Source organism: Phoca vitulina, unplaced genomic scaffold, assembly GCF_004348235.1.
Source record: "Phoca vitulina isolate PV1807 unplaced genomic scaffold, GSC_HSeal_1.0 scaffold94, whole genome shotgun sequence".
In the NCBI taxonomy this organism is placed as follows: domain Eukaryota; kingdom Metazoa; phylum Chordata; class Mammalia; order Carnivora; family Phocidae; genus Phoca; species Phoca vitulina.
This window is the reverse complement of record NW_022589797.1, coordinates 1,610,263-1,632,754: the sequence shown is the minus strand read 5'-3', so window position 1 is coordinate 1,632,754 and position 22,492 is coordinate 1,610,263. Positions and strand designations below refer to the sequence as shown.

At 44.4% G+C, this 22,492-nt stretch overlaps 1 protein-coding gene across 2 annotated transcripts in view; it reads left to right on the top strand.

Moving 5' to 3' along the window:
- RUSC2 (RUN and SH3 domain containing 2) overlaps window positions 1-22,492 on the top strand; it is a 71,060-nt gene that overhangs the window by 38,775 nt on the left and 9,793 nt on the right. The window contains exons 1-2 of one of the 2 annotated variants that reach the window (XM_032396779.1): window positions 8,565-9,498; window positions 18,083-20,179. In XM_032396779.1, coding sequence (XP_032252670.1) covers window positions 18,151-20,179 — 2,029 coding nt within the window. In that variant the 5' untranslated portion in view covers window positions 8,565-9,498; window positions 18,083-18,150. Of the gene's footprint in view, window positions 1-8,564; window positions 9,499-18,082; window positions 20,180-22,492 lie in introns of those variants that run through there. The other variant, XM_032396780.1, reaches the window with a different exon arrangement.

Here is a 22,492-nt window from a genome sequence, read left to right as displayed (position 1 = left end):
GGTTTTGTTTTTTTACTTTTTTTTTAAATTTTTATTTATTCATGAGAGACAGAGAGAGAGAGAGAGAGAGGCAGAGGGAGAAGCAGGCTCCCAAGGAGCAGGGAGCCCAATGCGGGACTCGATCCCAGGACCCTGGGATCATGACCTGAGCCGAAGGCAGATGCTTAACCATCTGAGCTACCCAGGCGCCCTAATGGAGAGTTTTTATCAAGAAAGGATGCCGTATTTTGTCAAATGCCTTTTCTGCATTTATTGAGAGGATCATACGGTTCTTGTCCTTTCTTTTATTAATGTGTATATCACATTGATTGATTTGTAAATGTTGAACCATTCCTGCAGGCCCAGGAATAAATCCCACTTGGTCATGGTGAATAATCCTTTTAATGTACAGTTGGATCCTATTAGCTAGTATCTTGGTAAGAATTTTTGCATCCGTGTTTATCAGGGATATTGGTCTGTAATTCTCCTTTTTAGTGGGGTCTTTGTCTGGTTTTGGGATCAAGATAATGCTGGCCTCATAGAATGAGTTTGGAAGTTTTCTTTCCATTTTTATTTTCTGGAACAGTTTCAGAATAGGTATTAATTCCTCTTCAAATATTTGGTAGAATTCCCTGTGAAGCCATCTGGCCCTGGACTCTTGTCTTTTGGGAGATTTTTGATTAGATTCAATTTCTTCGCTGGTTATGGTTCTGTTCAGCTTTTCTACTTCCTCCTGTTTCAGTTTTGGTAGTTTATATGTCTCTAGGAATGCATCCATTTCTTCCAGATTGCCTAATTTTTTGGCATATAGTTGCTCATAATATGTTCTTATAATTGTTTGTATTTCTTCAGTGTTGGTTGTGATCTCTCCTCTTTCATTCATGATTTTATTTATTTGGGTCCTTTTTCTTTTCTTTTTGATAAGTCTGGCCAAGGGTTTATCAACCTTATTTCTTCTTTCAAAGAGCCAGCTCCTAGTTGTGTTGATCTGTTCTACTGTTCTTTTGGTTTCTAGTTCATTGATTTCTGCTCTAATCTTTATTAATTCTCTTCTCCTGCTGGATTAGGCTTTATTTGCTGTTGTTTCTCCAGCTCCTTTAGGTATAAGGTTAGGTTGTGTACTTGAGACCTTTCTTGTTTCTTGAGAAAGGCTTGTATTGCTGTATACTTCCCTCTTAGGACTGCCTTTGCTGCATCCCAAAGGTTTTGAACAGTTGTGTTTTCATTTTCACTTGTTTCCATGAATTTTTAAAATTCTTCCTTGGGGCGCCTGGGTGGCTCAGACGGTTAAGCGTCTGCCTTCCGCCCAGGTCATGATCCCAGAGTCCTGGGATCAAGCCCCACATCGGGCTCCCTGCTCGGCAGGGAGCCTGCTTCTCCCTCTCCCTCTGCCTGCTGCTTCCTCTGCTTGTATACTCTCTTTCTGTCAAAGATAAATGAAAAATCTTTTAAAAAAATTTAAAATAAAATAAAATTCTTCTTTAATTACCTGGTTGACCAATTCGTTCTTTAGTAGGATGCTCTTTAACCTCAATGTATTTGAGATCTTTCCAAATTGATTGAGTTCCAGTTTCAAAGCATTTTGGTCTGAAAATGTGCAGGGAATGATCCGTCTTTTGGTACCGGTTGAGACCTGATTTGTCACCCAGTATGTGATCTATTCTGGAGAGTGTTCCATGTGCACTCGAGAAGAATGTGTATTCTGTTGCTTTAGGATGGAATACTCTGAATATATCTGTGAAGTCCATCTGGTCCAGTGTGTCATTCAAAGCCCTTGTTTCCTTGTTGATCTTCTGCTTAGATGATCTGTCCATTGCAGTGAGTGGGGGGTTAAAGTCCCCTACTATTACTGTATTATTATTGATGTGTTTTTTATTAAACAATGAAGAAAGAATGTTGTAAGAAGAGGTACCAGGAGGTTAGTATTATAGAAGCCAAAGGGAGAAGAGGGTTTCAATAAGAGAAGATGGCTAAATATCAGAGAATTTAAGTAATTTAAGTTCAAAATTAAACAAATTCAGACAGTCCAAGTGACTTCTGGTGGTTAAGAAATGGTTAAGGAGAAAGTAAAGTTAACATAGTCTATTCTGCTAAGAACTTTTGTGTTTGAAAAAAAAAAAAAAAGAAAGGGAATTGTCTGAGGTCCTTGGGTTGACATGCCAGCGATACCAGAAATGCCTCTGCTTTCTGCACACCTGAAATTCCACCATCCCCACCCAGTTACACAGCCTTCAAAGACTTCTGTCTCTGTGGAGCTGAGCAACACTGTTCACTGGGCTGCTGCTGCTGCTTTTTAGCAGTTTTATTGAGAGATAATGGATGTACCATGTTTCATCAGTTAAAGTATACAATTTAGTTGTTTTTAGCATATTCACAGAGTTGAGCAACCATCACCACAATCTAATTTTAGAACATTTGCATCATCGCACAAAGAAATCCCATACCTGTTAACAATCACTCTCTATTTTCCCCTTCCCCAGGTCCCTGGCAACCACTAACCTACTTTTTGTCTCCATAGATTTGCCTAATCTGGACATTTTGGACATTTCATATAAATGAAGTCAAACCATATGGGACCTTTTGTATTTGGCTTCTTTCACTTAGCATAATGTTTTCAAGGTTCATCTATGTTGTAATGTGTTTTAGTACTTCATTCCTTTTTTTGTTGAATAATATTCCATTTTATGAACAGACCACATTTTATTTATCCATCCATTGAAAGACACTTGGGTTGTTCCCACCTTTTGGCTATCATGAATAATGCTGTGAACATTAATATACAAGCTTCTGTGTGAACATATATTTTCATTTCTTTTGGGTATATATCTAGGAGTAGAATTTCTGGGTCATATGGTTAACTCTATATTTAACATTTTAAGGAACTTCCAGACTGTTTTCCAAAGTGATTACACCATTTTACAATCCTCCCAGTGATGTATGAGGGTTCTGATTTCTCTACATCATCAACTCTTGTTATTGTCTGTCTTTTAGATTTTAGCCATTCTAGTAGAGTGGAGTGGTATCTCATTTTAGCTTTGGCTTGCACTTCCCTAATAACAAATGATGTTGGGATTCTTTTAATGTGTTTATTGACCATTTTTATGTCTTCTTTGGAGAAATATCTATTCAAATCCTTTGCCCATTTTTTAATTGAGTTATAAGTCTTTTTATTGTTGAGTTGTAAGAGTTCTTTATATATTCTGGATAGAAATCCCTTATCAGAAATATGATTTGCAAGTATTTTCTCTCATCCTGTGGGTTGTCTTTTCACTATCTTGATTGTGTCCTTTGAAGCACAAAAGCTTTAAATTCTGGGACGCCTGGGTGGCTCAGTCGTTAAGCGTCTGCCTTTGGCTCAGGTCATGATCCCAGGGTCCTGGGATCAAGCCCCACGTCGGGCTCCCTTCTCAGCGGGAAGCCTGCTTCTCCCTCTCCCTCTGCCCCTGCTTGTGTTCCCTCTCTCGATGTCTCTCTCTCTCTCTGTCAAATAAATAAATAAAATATTAAAAAAAAAAAAAGCTTTAAATTCTTACAAAGTCCACTTTATGTTTTCTTTTGTCACTTGTACTTTTGGTATTGTGTCTAAAAATACATTGCCTAACTCAAGGTTATGAAGAGTTATTCCTTTTTTTTTTTTTTAAGCTTTCAATAGACCTTTTTCTCCCCCCACCAAGGTGAACAGCAAGGGTCTTCTCTTCTAAGCCTTTTGAGTCAGATCTGTCTACCATTCACTCTCATTTACACTCAAGGCACATTTCTTTTTATACTACTCTTGTTCAACAGGACTTTGGCTGACCACCCTGTATCTCCCAACCACTGTGCTAGGTTTTGTGGGAAACACAAAATAAAAATGATTCTGTCTTACACACTGGGTATTGGGCAAAGATGAATTTAACTTGGACTTGGCAGTTAAAAGAGACATTAAGGTAGATATGAAAAAAGAACATTAAACATATCAAAGGGCAAATGATTTACTTAATCAAAATTATGGACTGATGCTACTTTTTGATAAAGTTTGCATCAGTATACAATGAAATGAGAAAAATAACGATGATATGCTTTCTCTTATGCAATGATTATAGTTGACGTAAAGTTTTATTATTATTTTTTTTAATGATGCTATTTGTCAACATAAGAAATTAGCAATCCCATATCGATCTACCGGTTTTTGTGGGATTCTTTTCTTGGCTGTAAAACCAACAACCTGCAGCCACAGGTTCAGAAGACAGAGAGATCTTTTCTGGCTCAGGGGTGACCAGTGAAGACTTGATGGAGGAGTTGATCTGAGCCTTGTAGATTTTGGATAATTCTGAGTAGAGCCAAGTGTAACAGGTAGGAGAATGTGAACAAGGGCAGCAGAGTGGAAATGAGATTATGAAACAGGTTTGAAGGACTACATGATAGGGTGTGGGAAGTAAGGTTGTGTAGAGAGAGAGTAGATAGATAGCCAAGATGGAGGACCTTGAAAGCCAAAATGAGTTTGGACTTGATTCTCTGGGTAATGGGAAACCATTAAAAGGGACAAGAGGACTGACATTCTGAAGAAAGATGGTACTTTAAGGAGATGAATCTGGCAGTAGTGGAAGGTAAATTGCAGGTGAGAATACTAATTAGGAGCCAGTTGAGGTTTATAATATGACAATATTTGTATTTTGTTGCTAGCCAGAAAATAATTTGACCTTTCATCAAAAGCACTATAGATCTTCGGCAGTAGTGGGTAGAAAGTAGGTGATGATGTGGTGAAGTAAGCCAAGCACTAAAAATTTGAAAGCTGCCACCTTCTACAGGCAACTAGAAACATTTCCTAAGTGGTGGCTCTCCAGTGTGATGCATGGCTTAGCCTCACAGAAATTTCAGGAACAAGACCCTGGACCTAGAAATCTTACAGTAAGAAGCTAGAACTCCAAGCATTTGGTCATGGAGAATGACTTTGTCCTAACCTAAAGCTGCTTATCCAACCTACTTTGAGGTCTCTATTAGGGGAGAGGGAAGTACAGCTATACCTCAGAGATATTGCAGGTTCTGTTCCAGATCACCGCAATAAAATGAATATTGCAAAAAAGCAAGTCAAATGAATATTTTTGTTTCCCAGGACATATAAAAGTTATGTTTATACTATACTATAGTCTGCTAAGTGTGCAATAGCATTATGTCTTTAAAAATGTACATACCTTCAAAAAAAATGTACATACCTTAATTAAAAAATACTTTATTGCTAAAAATGCTAGCCATCATCTGAGCTTTCAATGAGTTGTAATCTTTTTGCTGGTAGAGTGTCTTGCCCTAGATGTTGATGGCTGCTGACTGATCAGGGTGGTGGTTGCTGAAGGTTGGGGTGGCTGTGGCAAGTTCTTAAAATAAGACAACAAAAGGGGCATCTGGGTGGCTCAGTTGGTGAAGCATCTGACTTCGGCTCAGGTCGTGATCTCAGGGTCCTGGGATCAAACCTCGCATCATGCTCCCTGGTTGGCAGGCAGGGAACCTGCTTGTCCCTCTGCCCCCTCCCCCACTTGTAATCATGCATGTGCTCTCTCTCTCTCTCTCTCTCAAATAAATAAAATCTTTAAAAAAAAATAAAAAACAGGGGCACCTGGGTGGCTCAGTTGGTTGGGCGACTGCCTTCGGCTCGGGTCGTGATCCCGGAGTCCTGGGATCGAGTCCCACTTTGGGCTCCCGGCTCAGCGGGGGGCCTGCTTCTCCCTCTGACACTCTCCCCTCTCATGCTGTTTCTCACTCTCTCTCTCAAATAAATAAAATCTTTTAAAAAATAAATTAAATAAATAAATAAATAATAAGACAACAGTGAAGTTTACCGCATCAATTGACTCTTCCTTTCACAATCAATTTCTCAGTAGCATTGACGCTGTCTGACAGCATTTTACCCACAGTAGAACTTCTTTTGAAATTGGAGTCAATTCTCTCAAACTTTGCAGCTGCTTTATTAACTAAGTTTATGTAATTTCTAAATTCTTTGTTGTCATTTCAGCAGTCTCCACGGCATCTTCACCAGGAGTAGATTCCATCTCAAGAAACCATTTTCTTTGCTCATCCATTAAAGTTTTATCCGGAGATTATAGCAATTCAGACGCATCTTTAGGCTCCACTTCTAATTCTAGTTCCCTTGCTGTTTCCATCACATCTGCACTTAATTCCTTCACTGAAGTCTTGAACCCTTCAAAGTCATCCATTAGGGTTGGAATCAGCTTCTTCCAGACTCCTGTTAATGTTGATATTTGACCTCTTCCCATAAATTACGAATGTTCTTAATGGCATCGGGAATGGTGATTTCCAGAAGGTTTTCAATTAACTTTGCCCAGATCCGTCAAAGGAATCACCATCCGTGGCAGTTGTAGCCTGACGAAATGTATTTCTTAAACAATAAGACTTGAAAGTTGAAATGACTACTCAATCCATGGGCTGCAGGGTGGATGTTTTGTTAGCAGGCTTGAAAACAGCATTCATGTCATTGTACATCTCCATCAGAGCTCTTGGGTGACCAGGTGCCTTGTCAGTGAGCGGTAATATTTCTCAAAAGGAATCTTCTTTTCTGAGCAGGAGGTCTCAACAGTGGGCTTAAATGTTCAGCAAACCATGTTGTAAACAGATGTGCTGTCATCCAGGCTTTGTTCCATTTACAGAGCCCAGGCAGAGTAGATTTAGCAGAATTCTTAAGGGCCTAGGATTTTCAGAATAGTACATGAACACTGTTTCAACTTAGTCACCAGCTGCATTAGCCCCGAGCAAGAGAGTCAGCCTGTCCTTTGAAGTTTGAAGCCAGGCATTGACTTCTCCTCTCTAGCTCTGAAGGTCCTAGAAGGCATCTTCTTCCAATAGAAGGCTGTTTCGTCTTCATTGAAAATCCGTTGTTTAGTGGAGCCACCTTCATGAATGATCTTAGCTGGATCTTCTGGAGAACTTGCTGCAGCTTCTACATCAGGACCTGCTGCTTCACCTTGCAGTTTTGTTACGGAGACGGCTTCGTTCCTTAAACGTCATGAAGCAACCCCTGCTAGCTTCCAACTTTCTTCTGTAGCTTCCTCGCCTCTCTCAGCCCTCATAGAATTGAAGAGAGTTAGGGCCTTGCTCTGGATGAGGCTTTGGCTTAAGGGAATGTCGTGGCTGGTTTGATCTTCTATCCACCACTGAAACTTTCTCCACATCGGCAATAAGGCTGTTGTGCTTTCTTATGATTCATGTGTTTAGCAGAGTAGCACTTTTAATTTCCTTCCAGAACTTTCTTTTGCATTTACAACTTAGATAAGTGTTTGGCACAGAGGCCTAGCTTTTGGCCTATCAGCTTTCAAAACACCTTCCTCACTAGCTTAATCATTTCTAGCTTTTAATTTAAAGTGAGAGATGTTCAACTCCTCCTTTCATTTGAACACTGTGAGGCCATTTTAGGGTTATTAATTGGCCTAATTTCAATATTGTTGTGTCTCAAGGAAGAGGGGGACTCACAGGGAAGGAGAGAGACAGGTGAGCAGCCAGTGAGTAGAGCAGTCAGAACACATACAACATTTATGAAGTTCGCTATCTTATATGGATATGATTCATGGTGCCCCAAAACAATTAACAATAGTTACATCAAGGATCACTGATCACAAGTCACCATAACAAATATAATAGTAATGAGAAAGTTTGAAATATTGTGAGAATTACTAAAATATGACACAGAGACACAAAATGAGTAAATGCTGTTTGAAAAATGGCACCCAGAGACTTGCTCCGCACAGTGTTGCCACAAACCTTCAATTTGTTTAAAAAAAAAAAAAATGTAGTATCGAAAACATAGTCAAACGAAGCTCAGTAAAAGGAGGTGCGCTTGTCCAGTGACACCATGTCTGCTGCTTTCAGCCTCCCTGTGAGGATCACTAATGGTCCGTTTTAGGAAGCAGACTCCCTCTCTCCTTCTCTTCCTCGCTGTTTCCTGCTTTATAGGCTCAAGGTGCCATGGGCCCTCAAACAGATCAAGGTTAGAGGTAGGTTTTGGGGTCTTCACCCGCTTCTGTTCTCTCTCCAGCTCTGTACATCCCAGTGTATCATCGATGGCCTCACGGGTCTCATAGGGAATAGAAGAAGCAATAAGGGAAAGAAACTACATCTCTTCTGGATCCTGAGTGGTGGCTGCTGTGGTCCTGGCCAGCGGACCCCTGGCTTCTTTCTAGGGACCTGAAATCCAAGGGCTTGGCTGTGGAATACAGATACTGGTCCACACTGGGAGGAGACCTAGACCGGGCTGGTACTCGGGGGGCCAACCGCAGCTTGCGACTGGCTCTGCGTCCCAGGGCGGCCGCAGGGAGCAGTGGCATGAAGCGGACAGTGTTGCCGCTGGCTCTCGGGCTGGCTCTGGCTGTGGCTTCTCCACTGTTCACTGATCCCCACAGAACTGGCCCAGAGCCTGAGGAAGGGGGAGCTTGGAGGAGGTGAAGGGCTCTGTAGGGCTATGGGTAGAACTGAGATTTTTCTCTGGCTGAGGGGAGACTGCTCCCTTTCCCTAGGAAAATGAGCTTCCTGGCCCCTCAGCCTGGCCAAATGGATTCTGCCTCGTTATAGGCCCAGCCGGACCCCACTCAGCACTTGTCCAAAAGCTAATGTAGGTGAAAGGAGAAGGTTCTATTCCGGCCACACCAACAGGCCCCCTGAAAATCCAGGGAATGAATCGGACCCTGTGTTCGGAAGGGGCCTGTAGGCAGCCTGGTCCTAAGGCTCACTACCACCCTGTGTAGAGAAGCCTGCCTATGACCCAGTCTCCCTTTTCTCCCAAGAGGCACACCCTCAAAGCCTCGTGCTGAGTCCCGCTGGGATCCACAAGGACTCGGCCTGCTGGTAGCATGATGACTGGTCCTTGCAGCCTCCCTTCAAGGTTTCAGGAACCCCCTCCCAGGCTGGCTGCTCCACCCTGAGGCTAGTCTGGAATCTTAGTGAAAGGAAAAAGCTGGAAAACAAGGAGTCATTCAGAGTGGGTTGAAGAGAGGAGGGAGAGGTTTCTGGCTAAGACCTAAAAGGAGGGGCCTAAAGGGAAGGAAGGAAGCTCTAAGCCTCTGCCCAGACTTTTTCCCTGAGACTCCTGAGGACCAGGGAGAAGCTAGGCCCAGCTCTCTCCCCCGTTTGCTTTGCCGCCTTGAGAGTTCTCAGTCTCCAGCACTGACTCCTTTCTCTCCCCTCCCCCTTCCCTAGGCTAAGGGGCCCCCAGGGCCTGGCAGGGAGGGAGGCTGAGCGGCTGTACTGTGGGCCTGCCTGCTCCTCTCCCTTCCCCCTTCCCGGAGCAGCAACGTCACCGCAGCCCCAGCACCGGCACCGGCGGCGGGCGGCGGCGAGCATAGGCGCTGCGATTGCGCAGCCTCCCTGCATTAGCAACGATGCCATTGTATTAGCAGAAATCAGATCTTAGGAAATCGGTTCCGTTCCCCCCGTGTGGTCCCGTGGAACAGTGCCTCGGCTGGAACTGTCAAGGTAGAGCGTGGTTGGAGTGCAGAAGGAACAGAAGCCTCCGGGTACAGCTCAAGGCTCCTAACAGAGGTATGGCTCAGCGGAGCTGGGGGAGGGGCAGGGCAGAGCCGCTAGGATAACCGAGCAGCACATTTGGGCCCTGGCTTCTGAGGGTTGGCTTTGTCTTTCCGAAAGAGAGAGAGAGAGAGAGAGAGAGTGCAAGCATGAGAGCAAACATTAGCCAGGCTCGTCCTTGCATATATTTGGGCTGTGGTGCAGAGGCTTGGGCTAATGCTGTCTTGTCAAGAAGCAGAAGATCCCCTCCTTCCTTTCTGGGCGTTTCTAATGAGGCTGCTATAGTGTGGGCCAGGGTGGAGGGGTTCAGATCTAGGAACAAAGGCTTAATGGGAGGAGACACCCCTGAAGCTATTATAAGTTTATGATGGAGAAAATGCAGGGATTCAAGCAGCTTTCAAGAGGAGGGGCTGGGAAGCATCCAGCCCATTCTTTTTCCTCCATACACAAACATTCATACCCATAGACACACATACCATATCTTCTGGTGCCATGGGAGCCACTAGGCTCTCGGTAAGGATGGAATAAGAAAGAATGTTGATCAAGAGGCTCCAAAGTCTATTGGGGGCGCATGGGGAGGTGGTCATTGTAATGCTGAGGGCACCTGATTGTTATAATCAGTCTCCTTACACAGACCTAGATTCCTCACAGGAAGGGACCTGAGCATAAGCAGGTCCCAAATGCACCCTCTTCCTCTCCTCCCTTCATTCCTGCTCCAGAGAGGACTCAGACAGGAAAAAGGTTATCCGTCCTACCGATGTGCTCCTTGTGGGACCTCAGGTCAAGGTCAGATTGTTAGAGATTAGCAACTGAGTACCACCGTCTTCTCTGTCCTCCTTCAGAAGGCCAAAAAAAGAGGGAAGGCATTCAATGACTGGCAGAGAGATGCTGATGACCGAAAACAGGGGAAACCTTTCTTCTGGAGTGTAGAACATTTTCCTGCCCAGAGTTACCCTATTGCTGAGCAGATAGAGTTCCTTAAATTACCATTTCCATTGACCACCTTGGTGGATGATTCAAAAACATGCTAATAGGAATCAGTGGTTCCACATTGTGCAAATATGTGATTGGGGAATACACTGGGAAGTTGTGGGAGGTTGTTAGTTCCCAGGAAGCATCCAGGAATGTGAACTACAGAACAGGGAAAAGGGGCCTTGGGGACTATGAATGGGGCAGGGAGATGAGGGCCGGGAGCTGTGACAGGCGGTGGATTGAAGAGTGTTTAATAACATTCATATTACTGGGGCGGTAATATGAAAGGGACGATAGGTTCAGAGAATAGAGAAGTGGGTAAATACAAATTATGTAAGTGAAGGCTAGAGTGGGGGCCTACGCAGGAAAGGTAGGAAGCAGCTGCCGTGCAGCAGGGTAAATGCCGGGACTTTAGGAAGAGGGTGTGGCCCGGCTCATTTTCTTTGGGAGGCAGTTGTAGTGGAAAGAATTAAGAACTGGGCAGAATTGGGCAGACCTGAGTTTGTGTCCTATCTCAGCTGTGTAATTGTGGGCAAACTACTTACTCTTGCTATGCTTCAGTTTTCTCATGTGTAAAATAGAAATGATTATGCCTCCTTTTACAGATCATAGTGGTGGGGTACCTGCCTGGCTCAGTCGGCTAAGCATCTGACTCTTGATTTCTGCTCAGGTTGTGATCTCAGGGTCATTGAGCCCCACATTGGGTTCTACGCTCTGCGGGGAGTCTGCTTGAGATTCTCTCTCTCCCTCTGCCCCCACCCCCCGCACTCTCTCACTCTAAAATAAATAAATAAATCTTTAAAAAAGTTATAGTGGAAGTAGAGATGACATATGTAAATCACCTGGCATGTAAAAGCTCAGTGAATGATCACTAATAAATAGTATTGTTATGATAGGCCAGGAGACACTCATTTGTGACGGGGGCCAGGAAAAGGGCTCTCATGGAAAGCTCATCCGGTTGTAGAGAGCTAGACTTCCTAACTTGGTGCTGGCCGAACCCACCACTGTCTACCTAGTAATCATAGCTAGAGGGCCCATCTTCTGAGAGCTTTCTTCCACTTTCTTCCTATTCTGGATTCTCTGTTCCTTCCCCATCTTCATCTCCCATGTCTCTCCATTTAATCAGGGTACTCATTCCAGAGTCTGGAATGAGCTCTTCTACCCCATTGTTTTCTCTTCTATTTTATTAGAGCTCATGGACCACAGTATTAAACTTCTATTATTGTAGAACAAGTCACTCCCAAGAAAGAAGTCTAAGAGGTATGTGCTCTGTGGTGTTTGAAATAAAGTCACATGTACAGTATACTCTCATTACATTCTTAACTGATCAAAAGTTAAGATTCCTTAAGATTCCTTAAGATGAAGATGCTGGATTGGGGATGGAGCATTAATTCCTTAAGAATTATTCCATCCAATTAATGGAGCATTAATTCCTTAAGATTCCTCCAAGATTCCTTAAGATTCCTAACTGATCAAAAGTTAAGATTCTTAATCTGTCATTTATTAACTGAGTGATCTTGGACAAGTCCTTTTGTTTTTTTGGTTGTTGATTTCCTTGTTTTTTAAAATGAAAGTGGCTCTGCCTACTTAGGTGAGTTGTTGTGAGGATCAGGGAGATGACATATATTTAAAAAATGCTTTGCAAAAAATGTGCAAGTTTTGTCAGGGGCAGAGCAGAGGCATGAGCACAAAATCTCATAGGATGTCTACAGAACTTCACCTTAGTTAGCTGAGCTAGAGTTGTCTGTGAAGGAACTATTGGCATGCATTTCCCTTGGTTGTGTAGAGATCAGGGAGGAATAAGACCTTCTCTAAGATACAAAAATATAAAATGAATCCACCAGGGATAGTGCTTTACAGTTAAAATAGGATTCAGCACAACCTAAATGTAAAAGCTAAAATTATACAGCTTTCAGGAAAAAAAGGAAAATTTTCTTTATGATCTTGGGATAAGCAAAGATATTTTAGATAGGACACAGAAAGCTTTAACCATAAAAGAAAAAGAAAAGATAAATGCAATTTTATATAATTTAAAACTTCCATTAATTGAAAAGCACCATTAAGAAAACAAATGGGCAAGCCACAGGCCGAAAGAAAATATTCACAAGACATGTCTGACAAAGGAAATTTAAAAACTCCTACAACTCAATAATAAAAAGACAAATAAGTCTTTACATGGGTAAAGTAGGAGTCCACAAATAACGGAGCACTTACCATGTTCCAAGCACTATGTATAGGTTCTAGGGACACGGAATTGACTATATCTCAGTTTCTGACCTCAGGGAATGAACTCTAGTCTGGGGGACAGATACATAAACAACATTATAATATAACTGTCTGTACCATCCAGCCAAAGGTTCTTCATCATCTTCTGTTCCATTTATTCTTTATCCCTGATTTAGAGGATCAGCCTTCTAGACTCTGTGTCACTATGTTTTTCCATTTCAAAGCGTATGTGACTCAGTAGTAGTTTTGTGGATCGAATCATAAGTTCTTATGTGTGTATATTTTATTTGTGAATGCTACTTGAAAATGGTGCTTTAGGGGCGCCTGGGTGGCTCAGTCGTTAAGCATCTGCCTTCGGCTCAGGTCATGATCCCAGGGTCCTGGGATCAAGCCCCGCATTGGGCTCCCTGCTCGGCAGGGAGCCTGCTTCTCCCTCTTCTGCTCCCCCTGCTTGTGTTCCCTCTCTCGCTGTGTCTCTCTCTGTCAAATAAATAAATAAAATCTTTAAAAAAAAAAAAAAAGAAAATGGTGCGTAAGGGGGGGGGTGGGTTACTCACTGAAGATCAAGTGATGGCTATAGCCCATAGGTACTCCTAAAATTACTGCTATGTGAACAAGACAGTTTTCTATGCTCCGTTTAGTCCAGGCCTCAGATGATAGCCTTGACTTGGGGAAACCTAGTACTATATGTATGGGGAAGCCGCCTCTCCAAGCCCTGAACCCACAGTATCTGTGTTGTTTAAAGAAAACAAAATGGGGCACCTGGGTGGCTTGGTCAGTTAAGCGTCTGACTCGATTTCAGCTCACGTCATGATCTCAGGGTTGTGAGATCAAGCCCTGTGTCAGGCTCCACTCTGGGTGTGGAACCTGTTTAAGATTCTCTCTCTCTCTTTCCCTGTCCCTCTGCCCCCCATCTCTAAAAGAAAGAGAGAGAGAGAAAAAACAAAACTGTTTAAATTATGTACATAATAGATATTTATTATATACAAATTAGAAAATATAGATGACTAGGGTTGCTGGAGGGGAGGTGGGTAGAGGGATGGGGTAACTGGGTGATGGGCATTAAGGAGGGCATGTGATGTAATGAGCCCTGGGTGTTGTATGCAACTGATGAATCACTGAACTCTACCTCTGAAACTAATAATACACTATATGTTAATGAATTGAATTTAAATAAAAATTTAAAAATACAGATGAAACAGAAAGAGTAATATTAAAAATAATCCAAAATCACTCAACAGAGATAAGCACTATTAATATTTTGTTGTATATGCCTTCAAATTTTCTTTCATGCATATTGCTATGGTCTGAATATTTGTGTCCCCCAAAATTCATATGTTGAATCCTAACCCCCAAAGGTAGTGGTAGTGAGAGATAGGGCCTTGGGAGGCGATTAGCTCATGAGGACAAAGCCCTCATGAATGGCGTTAGTGCTCTTACAAAACAGGCTCCAGAGAGATCACTTGTCCCTCACACAATGTGAGGACACACCTAGAAGGTGCCAGCTATGAACAAGGAAGAGGGCAGAATGCAGCCATTCTGGCACCTTGATCTTGGACTTCCCAGCCTCTGGAACTATGAGAAATAAATTTCTGCTGTTTACAAGACATGTAGTCTGAGATGTTTTGTCATAGCAACCTGAACAGACTAAGACACATACAGACATATATTTATTTACAAAAATGGTGTCATACTCTACATGCTGTTTGTAATCTGCAGTTTTACTTAATATTTTGTGAACATTTTCCCAAGTCAGTGATCATATTAACACATTATTTTAATGATACTCTGCTCTGTACTTTTTTATTGATTGTTATTACTGGAATTTTAAGTTGTTTCCAACTTTCTGTTATCCTTGTAGATTTTTATTTGAACCCAAGTTTTCTTGGTGAAGGAAGAGAAGAGATGGGGAAGAGTGAAAGGAAAATTATCTCATGTACTTCATAGCTAAACTTCCTAAAAATCCTCTTTATTTCTCTCAACAATATCCCATACTTTAAGGCAGCTGTCTCTCTTTTTTCCTTCTCAGCTTATCTCTGAAAATGCCCAATCCCCTCCACCAGTCAATACCCATTCCCTTCCTCACCTCTGCTTTCCTCTTCTCATAAATCTTAAATCTTTTTTTTCTATTTTAAAAAAGGCTTTAAATAACAGCTTTGTTAAGATATAATTCACATACCACAAAAATCTGTAGTTTTGATTTTACTCACAGACTTTCATAATTATCACCACTGTCTGATTTCAGAACATTTTCATCACCCCAGAAAGAACCTCCATTACCCATTAGAAGTCACTCCCCATTCCCCAGTCCTCCAGTCCCTGGCAACCACTAATCTATTTTCTGTTTCTGTGGATTTGCCTATTCTGGACATTTCATATAAATGGAATCATACAACATCATACAAAGAAGCCTTTTATGACTGGCTTCTTTCACTTACCTTTTTGAGGTTCATTCATATTGTAGCATGGATCACTACTCGATTCCTGTTATTGCTAAATAATATTCTGTTGCATATATATATCAAAATTACTTTTTTAACATCAGTTTTTTTGTTGCAGCTTTAGCTGTCTATCTGTCTATCTAACTATCTTTTTATCTATCACCTGTCTGTCTACACTGGCGCACCTGGCTGGCTTAGTTGGTGGAGCACGCAACTCTTGATCTCAGGGTTGTTGGTTCGAGCCCCACTTTGGGTGAAGCGATTACTTAAAAATAGAATCTTAAAAAAAGAAAAGAAAAAAGAGAAACCAAATTTAAAAAATAAAGTAAGCTCTACACCCAGTGTGGGGCTTGAACTTTAGACCCTGAGATCATGAATCACATGCTCTACCAACTGAGCTAGCCAGGTGCCCCTGTATGACATTATGTTTATCCATTCATCTGTTCATGGAGAGTGGCTTGCTCCAACTTTTTTTGGCTACTGTGAATGCTGCTATGAATATTAATATACAAGCTTTGGTGTGGACATGTGTTTTCATTTCTCTTGGGTATATACCTAGGAGTAGAATTGCTGGGTCATATGGTAACTGTATGTTTAACATTTTAAGGAACTGTCAGACTGGTTTTCCAAAGTGGCTCCACCATTTTACCATGCCTCCAGCAAGGTTGAGGGTTCCAATATCTCCGCATCCTCACCAACATTTGTTACTGTCTGTCTTTTATCTTAGGCATCGTGGTGGGGATGAAGTGGTATCTCAGTGTGGTTTTCATTTCTGTGATGACTAATGATGTTGAGCATCTTTTCATGTGTTTATTGGCCATTTGTAAGTTTTCTCTGGAGAAATGTCTATTCAAGTTCTTTGCCCAGTTTTTAATTGAGTTATATGTCTTTTTATCGTTGAGTTGTAAGAGTTCTTTTTTTTTTTTTAAGATTTTATTTATTTATTTGACAGAGAGAGAGAGAGAGAGAGACACAGCGAGCTTAACAACCGAGCCACCCAGGTGCGCCGAGTTGTAAGAGTTCTTCATATATTTTGATCAGTAATCTCTTTGCAAATATTTTTTCCCATTTTGTGGGTTGTCTTTTCTTGATGGTATCCTTTGAGGCACGAAGGCTTTGAATTTTTATGAAGTCCACCTTCTCTATTTTCTCACTTGTCACTTGTGCTTTTGGTGTCATATCTAAGAAACCATCACCCAATCCAAGATAACAAATGTTTATTCCCATGTTTTCTTCTAGAACTCAAACCTTGTAGCTCAGTTTGGCCTCTCTGGTTTCTACCTTTCTCTGTATCGACTCATTATCCTCATTCAACTCCCAAAGGGTTGGGAGTCCAACAAAGAAGTCTTCCTCTCAGAAAGAAAAGGGAGGAGAGAGGATAAACACTTGCTTTTTAATTTTGATGTAATTTAATTTATAAAAGAATTTTTAAAACTGAATTCCTCACACACTTATTTATCAGCCACTTGAATTTTTTCATTTATGTATTGCCTGTTCATGTCCTTGAGCATGTGTGACTTGCCTAGATCTTTTCTGTACTCCACATGGAAAGAGCTGTGATCCTGTAATCTAAATGAGTTAAATTTTTAAAAATTGGTGGTATTAAGCATTCAACTAAATGGTGGAAAACTCAGGCATTGAGGAATTTAGATTCACAGTGGGTGGAAGGAAAATGACAGGAATAAAAAGGGAGGGAAGAGAAATGAATGAATTAGCAGAAATTAGATAAGAGGAGTCTGAGCAAGCAAGGACTATTAGGACTTGAATTTGGTAGCACAGGAGACTAGAATTTGAGGAAGCCGTTCTGTCGCAATCCAGCCAGCAGACCAGAGAAGCTCAGAATAGGCTCTGTGTGCTTGGGACCAGGAGACCTTGAATAGGAGAGAGCTTTACCTTAGCCTATTGGAGGAAAAACTGGGAAGGGGGACCCCCATAGTGAAAGTTCTGGACTGAAAATGGACAGAATTTGGGCACTTCAGAAGATCTGTATCCTGAACTGGACAAGAATGTATTAGGCCTATCATGTTTGCTAGGATTTCTATGTGCCTGAGTGATACAAGAGATAGAAATAGACACCCACCCCCTCAGTGAGAAGGAAGAGGTTGGCATGACCAAGTCAATCTAATGACCAACTCGGTCTCTGTATTCAAGAAGCTCCAGGACAGGGGCGCCTGGCTGGCTCAGTCGGAGCATGTGACTCTTGATCTCGGGGTTGTGAGTTCCAACCCCATGTTGGGTGCAGAGATTACTTAAAAATAAAATCTTGAAAAAAGAAAAAGAAAAAAAAAAAAGAAGCAGCAGCTCCAGGACAGTAGTAGGAAGAGTGAGGATCATTAGCCCACCGCCAGCAGAGAGGGATGAGCATTCTGGGGCTCAGAGGAGAAAATGAGGTGACATGGGGGCAAACAATACAGAATAATTTAAAAATAGATTTCTTGCAAAATTAATAGCTTATTGCTATGAGTCCATGATATAGTTCATCTTCATGATTTTCCCCTTATCTGAGAGCTTGCAAGCTAAAGCTGGGTCTAAGGCACCTCCCTGTCCTCCTCAGTGCCGAGCACCCTTTCGGTCTTCCTAGATGGTTTTTCTAAGGTACTATTCATACTTTTTTTGCACTTGGGACTAGTCATTGTTTACTGCTAAGAACTTGTCCTTGAAAGAAAAGGAGAAAGTGCTGTTCTTGAGATCCCCAGACCTTTGTAGGTGGCATGAAAAGGAGCTTGCCTTTTATCACAAGTGGATGCACGGCCAATGAAGGGGGCACTCAAGAGCTGGACCCGTGCAGAAAGTAGGGCAGGGTAGCCCGGCCCTGTCGGGCTGTGTTATCAAGCTCCATCTTGACTCTGAGTCGTTTCTCCTCTTGGGCTCTCCTCCCTCTGAAAATGCTATGGGGAAGGGCATGTCCCTGACTTCCAGGGAGGTGACATTAGGTTCCCTTTCTTTCCCTCTCTCTCCAGGTGCCAAGCTCTCCTGATGAAATGTGTTCTGCCCCACTGGGCTCCGGGGGCAGTGTCTGGTGCTGTTGATGCCCTTGTTCGAAATTTCCAGAATGGATAGTCCCCCAAAGCTGACTGGAGAGACCCTCATCGTCCACCACATCCCCCTGGTGCACTGCCAAGTCCCAGATAGGCAGTGCTGTGGAGGGACAAGTGGAGGTAGTGGGAGCACGAGATCCAACCCCTTCTGCCCCCCTGACCTGGGCACCACCCAGCCTGATCAAGACCTGGGACAAGCCGACTCGCTGCTGTACAACAGTCTGCACTCTGCCCCAGGGGGACCCGCACGGCCTGCAGACAGCACAAAGAGTAGGGTTCGGGATGGAAGAGGCCCCGGGGCCCCTAAACGACACAATCCTTTCCTGCTGCAGGAGGGTGTGGCTGAGCCAGGACTTGGTGACCTCTGTGATGACAGCATTGGTGACGGTGCCACCCAGCAGTCCTTCCACCTGCACGGGGCCGGTCAGCCCACCTTCCATCTGTCCCCTTTCCAGCTGCCACCACCTGGCCCTAGGGCGGGCAGGCCGTGGGGGGCAACACGTAGTCGAGCTGGAGTAGTGGAGGGGCAGGAACAGGAGCCGAGGGCCACCTTGGATCCCCAGCACTGCAGCACTAGCCACTGCTGCCGGCCAGACCTGGAAGCGGAGACCATGGAGCTGGACGAGTGTGGGGGACCCGGTGGGAGTGGCAGTGGGGGTGGAGCCAGTGATACGTCGGGCTTTTCCTTCGATCAGGACTGGAAGCTCAGTTCGGATGAATCGCCGAGGAACCCAGGCTGCTCGGGCTCGGGGCCTCAGCACCGCCGCTGCAGTAGCGCCTCCAGTCAGTCGGAGGCGGCTGACCAGTCCATGGGCTACGCGAGTGACTCCTCCTGCAACAGCTCGGAGGGCGTGCTGGTCACCTTCAGCACCCTCTACAGCAAGGCGCACGGCAGCTCCCGCGCCAACCTCAACGCCGCCCCACAGTCGTGCAGCAACTCTTCCTTCTGCAGCCACTCAGACCCCGGCGCCTTCTATCTGGACCTGCAGCCCTCCCCAGCCGAGTCCAAGATGTCTTGTGAGTCCCACCACCCCGACAGCGGAGGCAGGGAAGGGAGCTATGGCTGTCCTCATGCCTCATCTCCCGAGCTCGATGCCAACTGCAACTCCTACCGCCCACACTGTGAGCCCTGCCCAGGTGTGGCTGACCTCACGGCCTGCTTCCAGAGCCAGGCCCGTCTTGTTGTGGCCACACAGAATTACTATAAACTTGTCACCTGTGACCTGTCCTCCCAGTCATCCCCAAGCCCAGCTGGCTCTTCCGTCACCAGCTGCTCTGAGGAACACACCAAGATAAGCCCTGCGCCAGGCCCCGGCCCAGACCCTGGCCCCAGCCAGCCCTCTGAGTATTACCTATTCCAGAGGCCAGAAGTCCAGCCAGAGGAACAAGGAGCGGTGGGTTCCTCGGTGGAAGCAGCGGCGCCTGTGGGCCCCACCGTGATCGAGGGGCAAGTGTACACCAACACCTCACCCCCCAACCTCAGCACTGGACGCCAGCGCTCTCGAAGCTGTGATCGCAGCCTCGCGCGCAGCCCTCCTGTCCGCCTGGGCTCGCTGGAGCGCATGCTGAGCTGCCCAGTGCGCCTGAGTGAGGGTCCTGCAGCCCTCGCTGGGTCTGGCTCCCCACCTCGGCGGGTCACCTCCTTTGCTGAGCTCGCCAAGGGCCGGAAGAAAGCTGCAGGCTCTGGCTCCCCGCCGCTTCGAGTGAGCGTTGGGGACTCCTCCCAGGAGTTCTCACCCATCCAAGAAGCCCAGCAAGATAGGGTGGGCCCACTGGACGAGGGCGCTCGCTGTAGCCACAGCCTACCGCCCATGCCCTCGGGGCCGGGCATGGACCTATTTGGCCCAGAGCCCTGGTCCACCCAGGTCTGTCAGGGCCCCCAGGCCAGTGAGATGCCACCTGCTAGCCTCAGAGCTGCTGGGCAAGGCCCCTTGGCCCAGCTGATGGATCCAGGGCCTGCTCTCCCAGGGAGCCCAGCCAACAGCCATACCCAGAAGGATGCAAGAGCTAGAGCTGACGGTAAGGAACATAGAGGCTGGAGAATACCAGAATATATGCATGGCCTCCTCAGTGATAGGGCCCTGGCAACCACCCCCTCCATAACCACTGAAGGTTCCTCAGCCTAGATCCATCATCTTTCCAGTCCAGGTCCTGTCTGACAGTTGTAATGGGGGGAAAGATAAGAAATACACTGAAATTATCAGGACTCAGAGACTGATATATTGGGAAAGGAAGTACGCAGACGATTGTGATTATAAGCCTGGGTGACTGGAAAGATGATGGTACGTGGATAGGGACCACAGACACTGATGTAAAGTGGATTTCCTGGAAAAGGGATAAAGCCCAAGTTTAGTTTGGGACATTTAGGAATTTGCAGTGCTTAAGGGATATGTCCCTTAGGCAAACCACACTGCGAGTCAGTGAAGTTCATTCTTTGGTCAGTGATTGTTGCCGCTTTTCAAAGAGCCTGAAACCAGACACTTGACTTTTAAGCCTCCTGGGCCCGCTCTTTCCCTGTTTATTTTATTACATTTAAATAATTTGTTTTATAAATGCTCTATGTTAAATGTTGGTGATGGAGAGATGTGAGGGACAGTCTCTAGCCTCAAGGAATTCTGACTAAGGATGAAAACAGAAAAGGAAACATAATTAAAAACACAGAGTTGGGGGAGGGGGGAGTGTGCCTGGGTGGCTCGGTTGGTTAAGGTGCCGACTCTTGATCTCAGCTCGGGTCTCAATCTCAGGATCGTGAGTTCAAGCCCTGCATTGGAGCCTACTTAAAAACAAAAACCAGAGATGACGGTGTCCAGTACTGGTCTATGAGAGGGCTCTCTAGACAGACTAAAATGTCAGAGAAGGAGTGCTAACAGAATTTATATTTAAAACCAGTCTAGGGGCACCTGGGTGGCTCAGTCGTTAAGCGTCTGCCTTCGGCTCAGGTCATGATCCCAGGGTGCTGGGATCGAGCCCCACATCGGGCTCCCTGCTCGGCGGGAAGCCTGCTTCTCCCTCTCCCACTCCCCCGCTTGTGTTCCTGCTCTCACTAACTCTCTCTCTTTGTCAAATAAATAAATAAAATCTTTAAAAATAAATAAATAAATAAAGCCAGTCTAGAAAGAGGATGAGGAATAGGCTTTGTGGACACTTGTGAGAAGAACATTCTAGGTTCATACAGTAGCCCGTGTAAAACCAACAAGGTACAGAATAACTTGATGCTTTCCAGAAACTGCAAATAATTTGATATAGCCATGGTGGGGTGTGGATGGAACTATTGAAGGATTTTAATCAGGGAAGTGGCATTTTGTTTTTTAACAGCTTAGTGGCATGGTTTTTTTGCATTTTAGAAAGATCACTGGTTGTTTGGGGGCAAGGTGGATTGGAAAGGATGCCCTGGGGGTCAGGAGGCCACCAAGATCAGAATCATCAGAATAACAGAGGTAGTTAAAACTTTGAGTGGATGAGAGCACCTAGGGAGAATGTGTGGAGTTGTAAAGGGAACAAGGACAGAGAGCCCTGAGGATACAATGATTTAAGGGTGAGCAGAGCAACACTCAAAGGTTCTGAGAAGAATTAGGAAAATAGGAGGAAAACCAGGGGAGAGTGAAGGCACAGGCACTAGAGGAGGAGAAAGTTTCAAAAAAGAGTTAGGTTCAACAAAGTTTTGAAGAGAAATCACTAACATTAAGGCTGAAGAATCCTGAAAACAACATTTGGGAGTAGTGAAGAGGGGAAGCCAGATCTCAGAGGGTTTGGAAGGAGAGATAAAGCAGGGGAAAGGGAGATAAAGGAGAATCTGCTATGCTGTAGGCTCGGGTTGGTCCATATGGCTTCTCAAAAGGAGTGGGTTAAACCATAAGTGGTGTAATCTCTGCTGTTGGGAAGATCATAGCCTCAGAAGACTTCACACTCCTAAAAGGACACAGAGGAGCTGCCCTTGGGGTGGAGGATGAAAGGGGAGGTCTCCAGGGAGGAGGGGGGTCAGAAACAGCAGAGATTGGCCAGAGTCCTTTGGAACCCACTCCCTTCTTAGACTTCACTGTCTGGTGGGTGTCTCTAGGCGCAGGGGATGCTGTGGCTGGCATTCTGAGGGCAAGAACAATACTGGTCAGAGATGGGAGAGGCATTGAAAGTGTTGTGTGTTTTTTTATTGGGTAAGACTTTTCATACAGAGATGCTATTCCGTTCCATAAGTCTCCAGTGATCTCCCACAGGGCTCTTCTCTCAATTCTATACTTTTTTTTTAAATTAATGAATGACAGTTCAATGAATTCATGAATGACAAAAGAAGCTGAGATCTCTTTGAGATCCTGAGCAGCAGAGTCAACGGTTCAA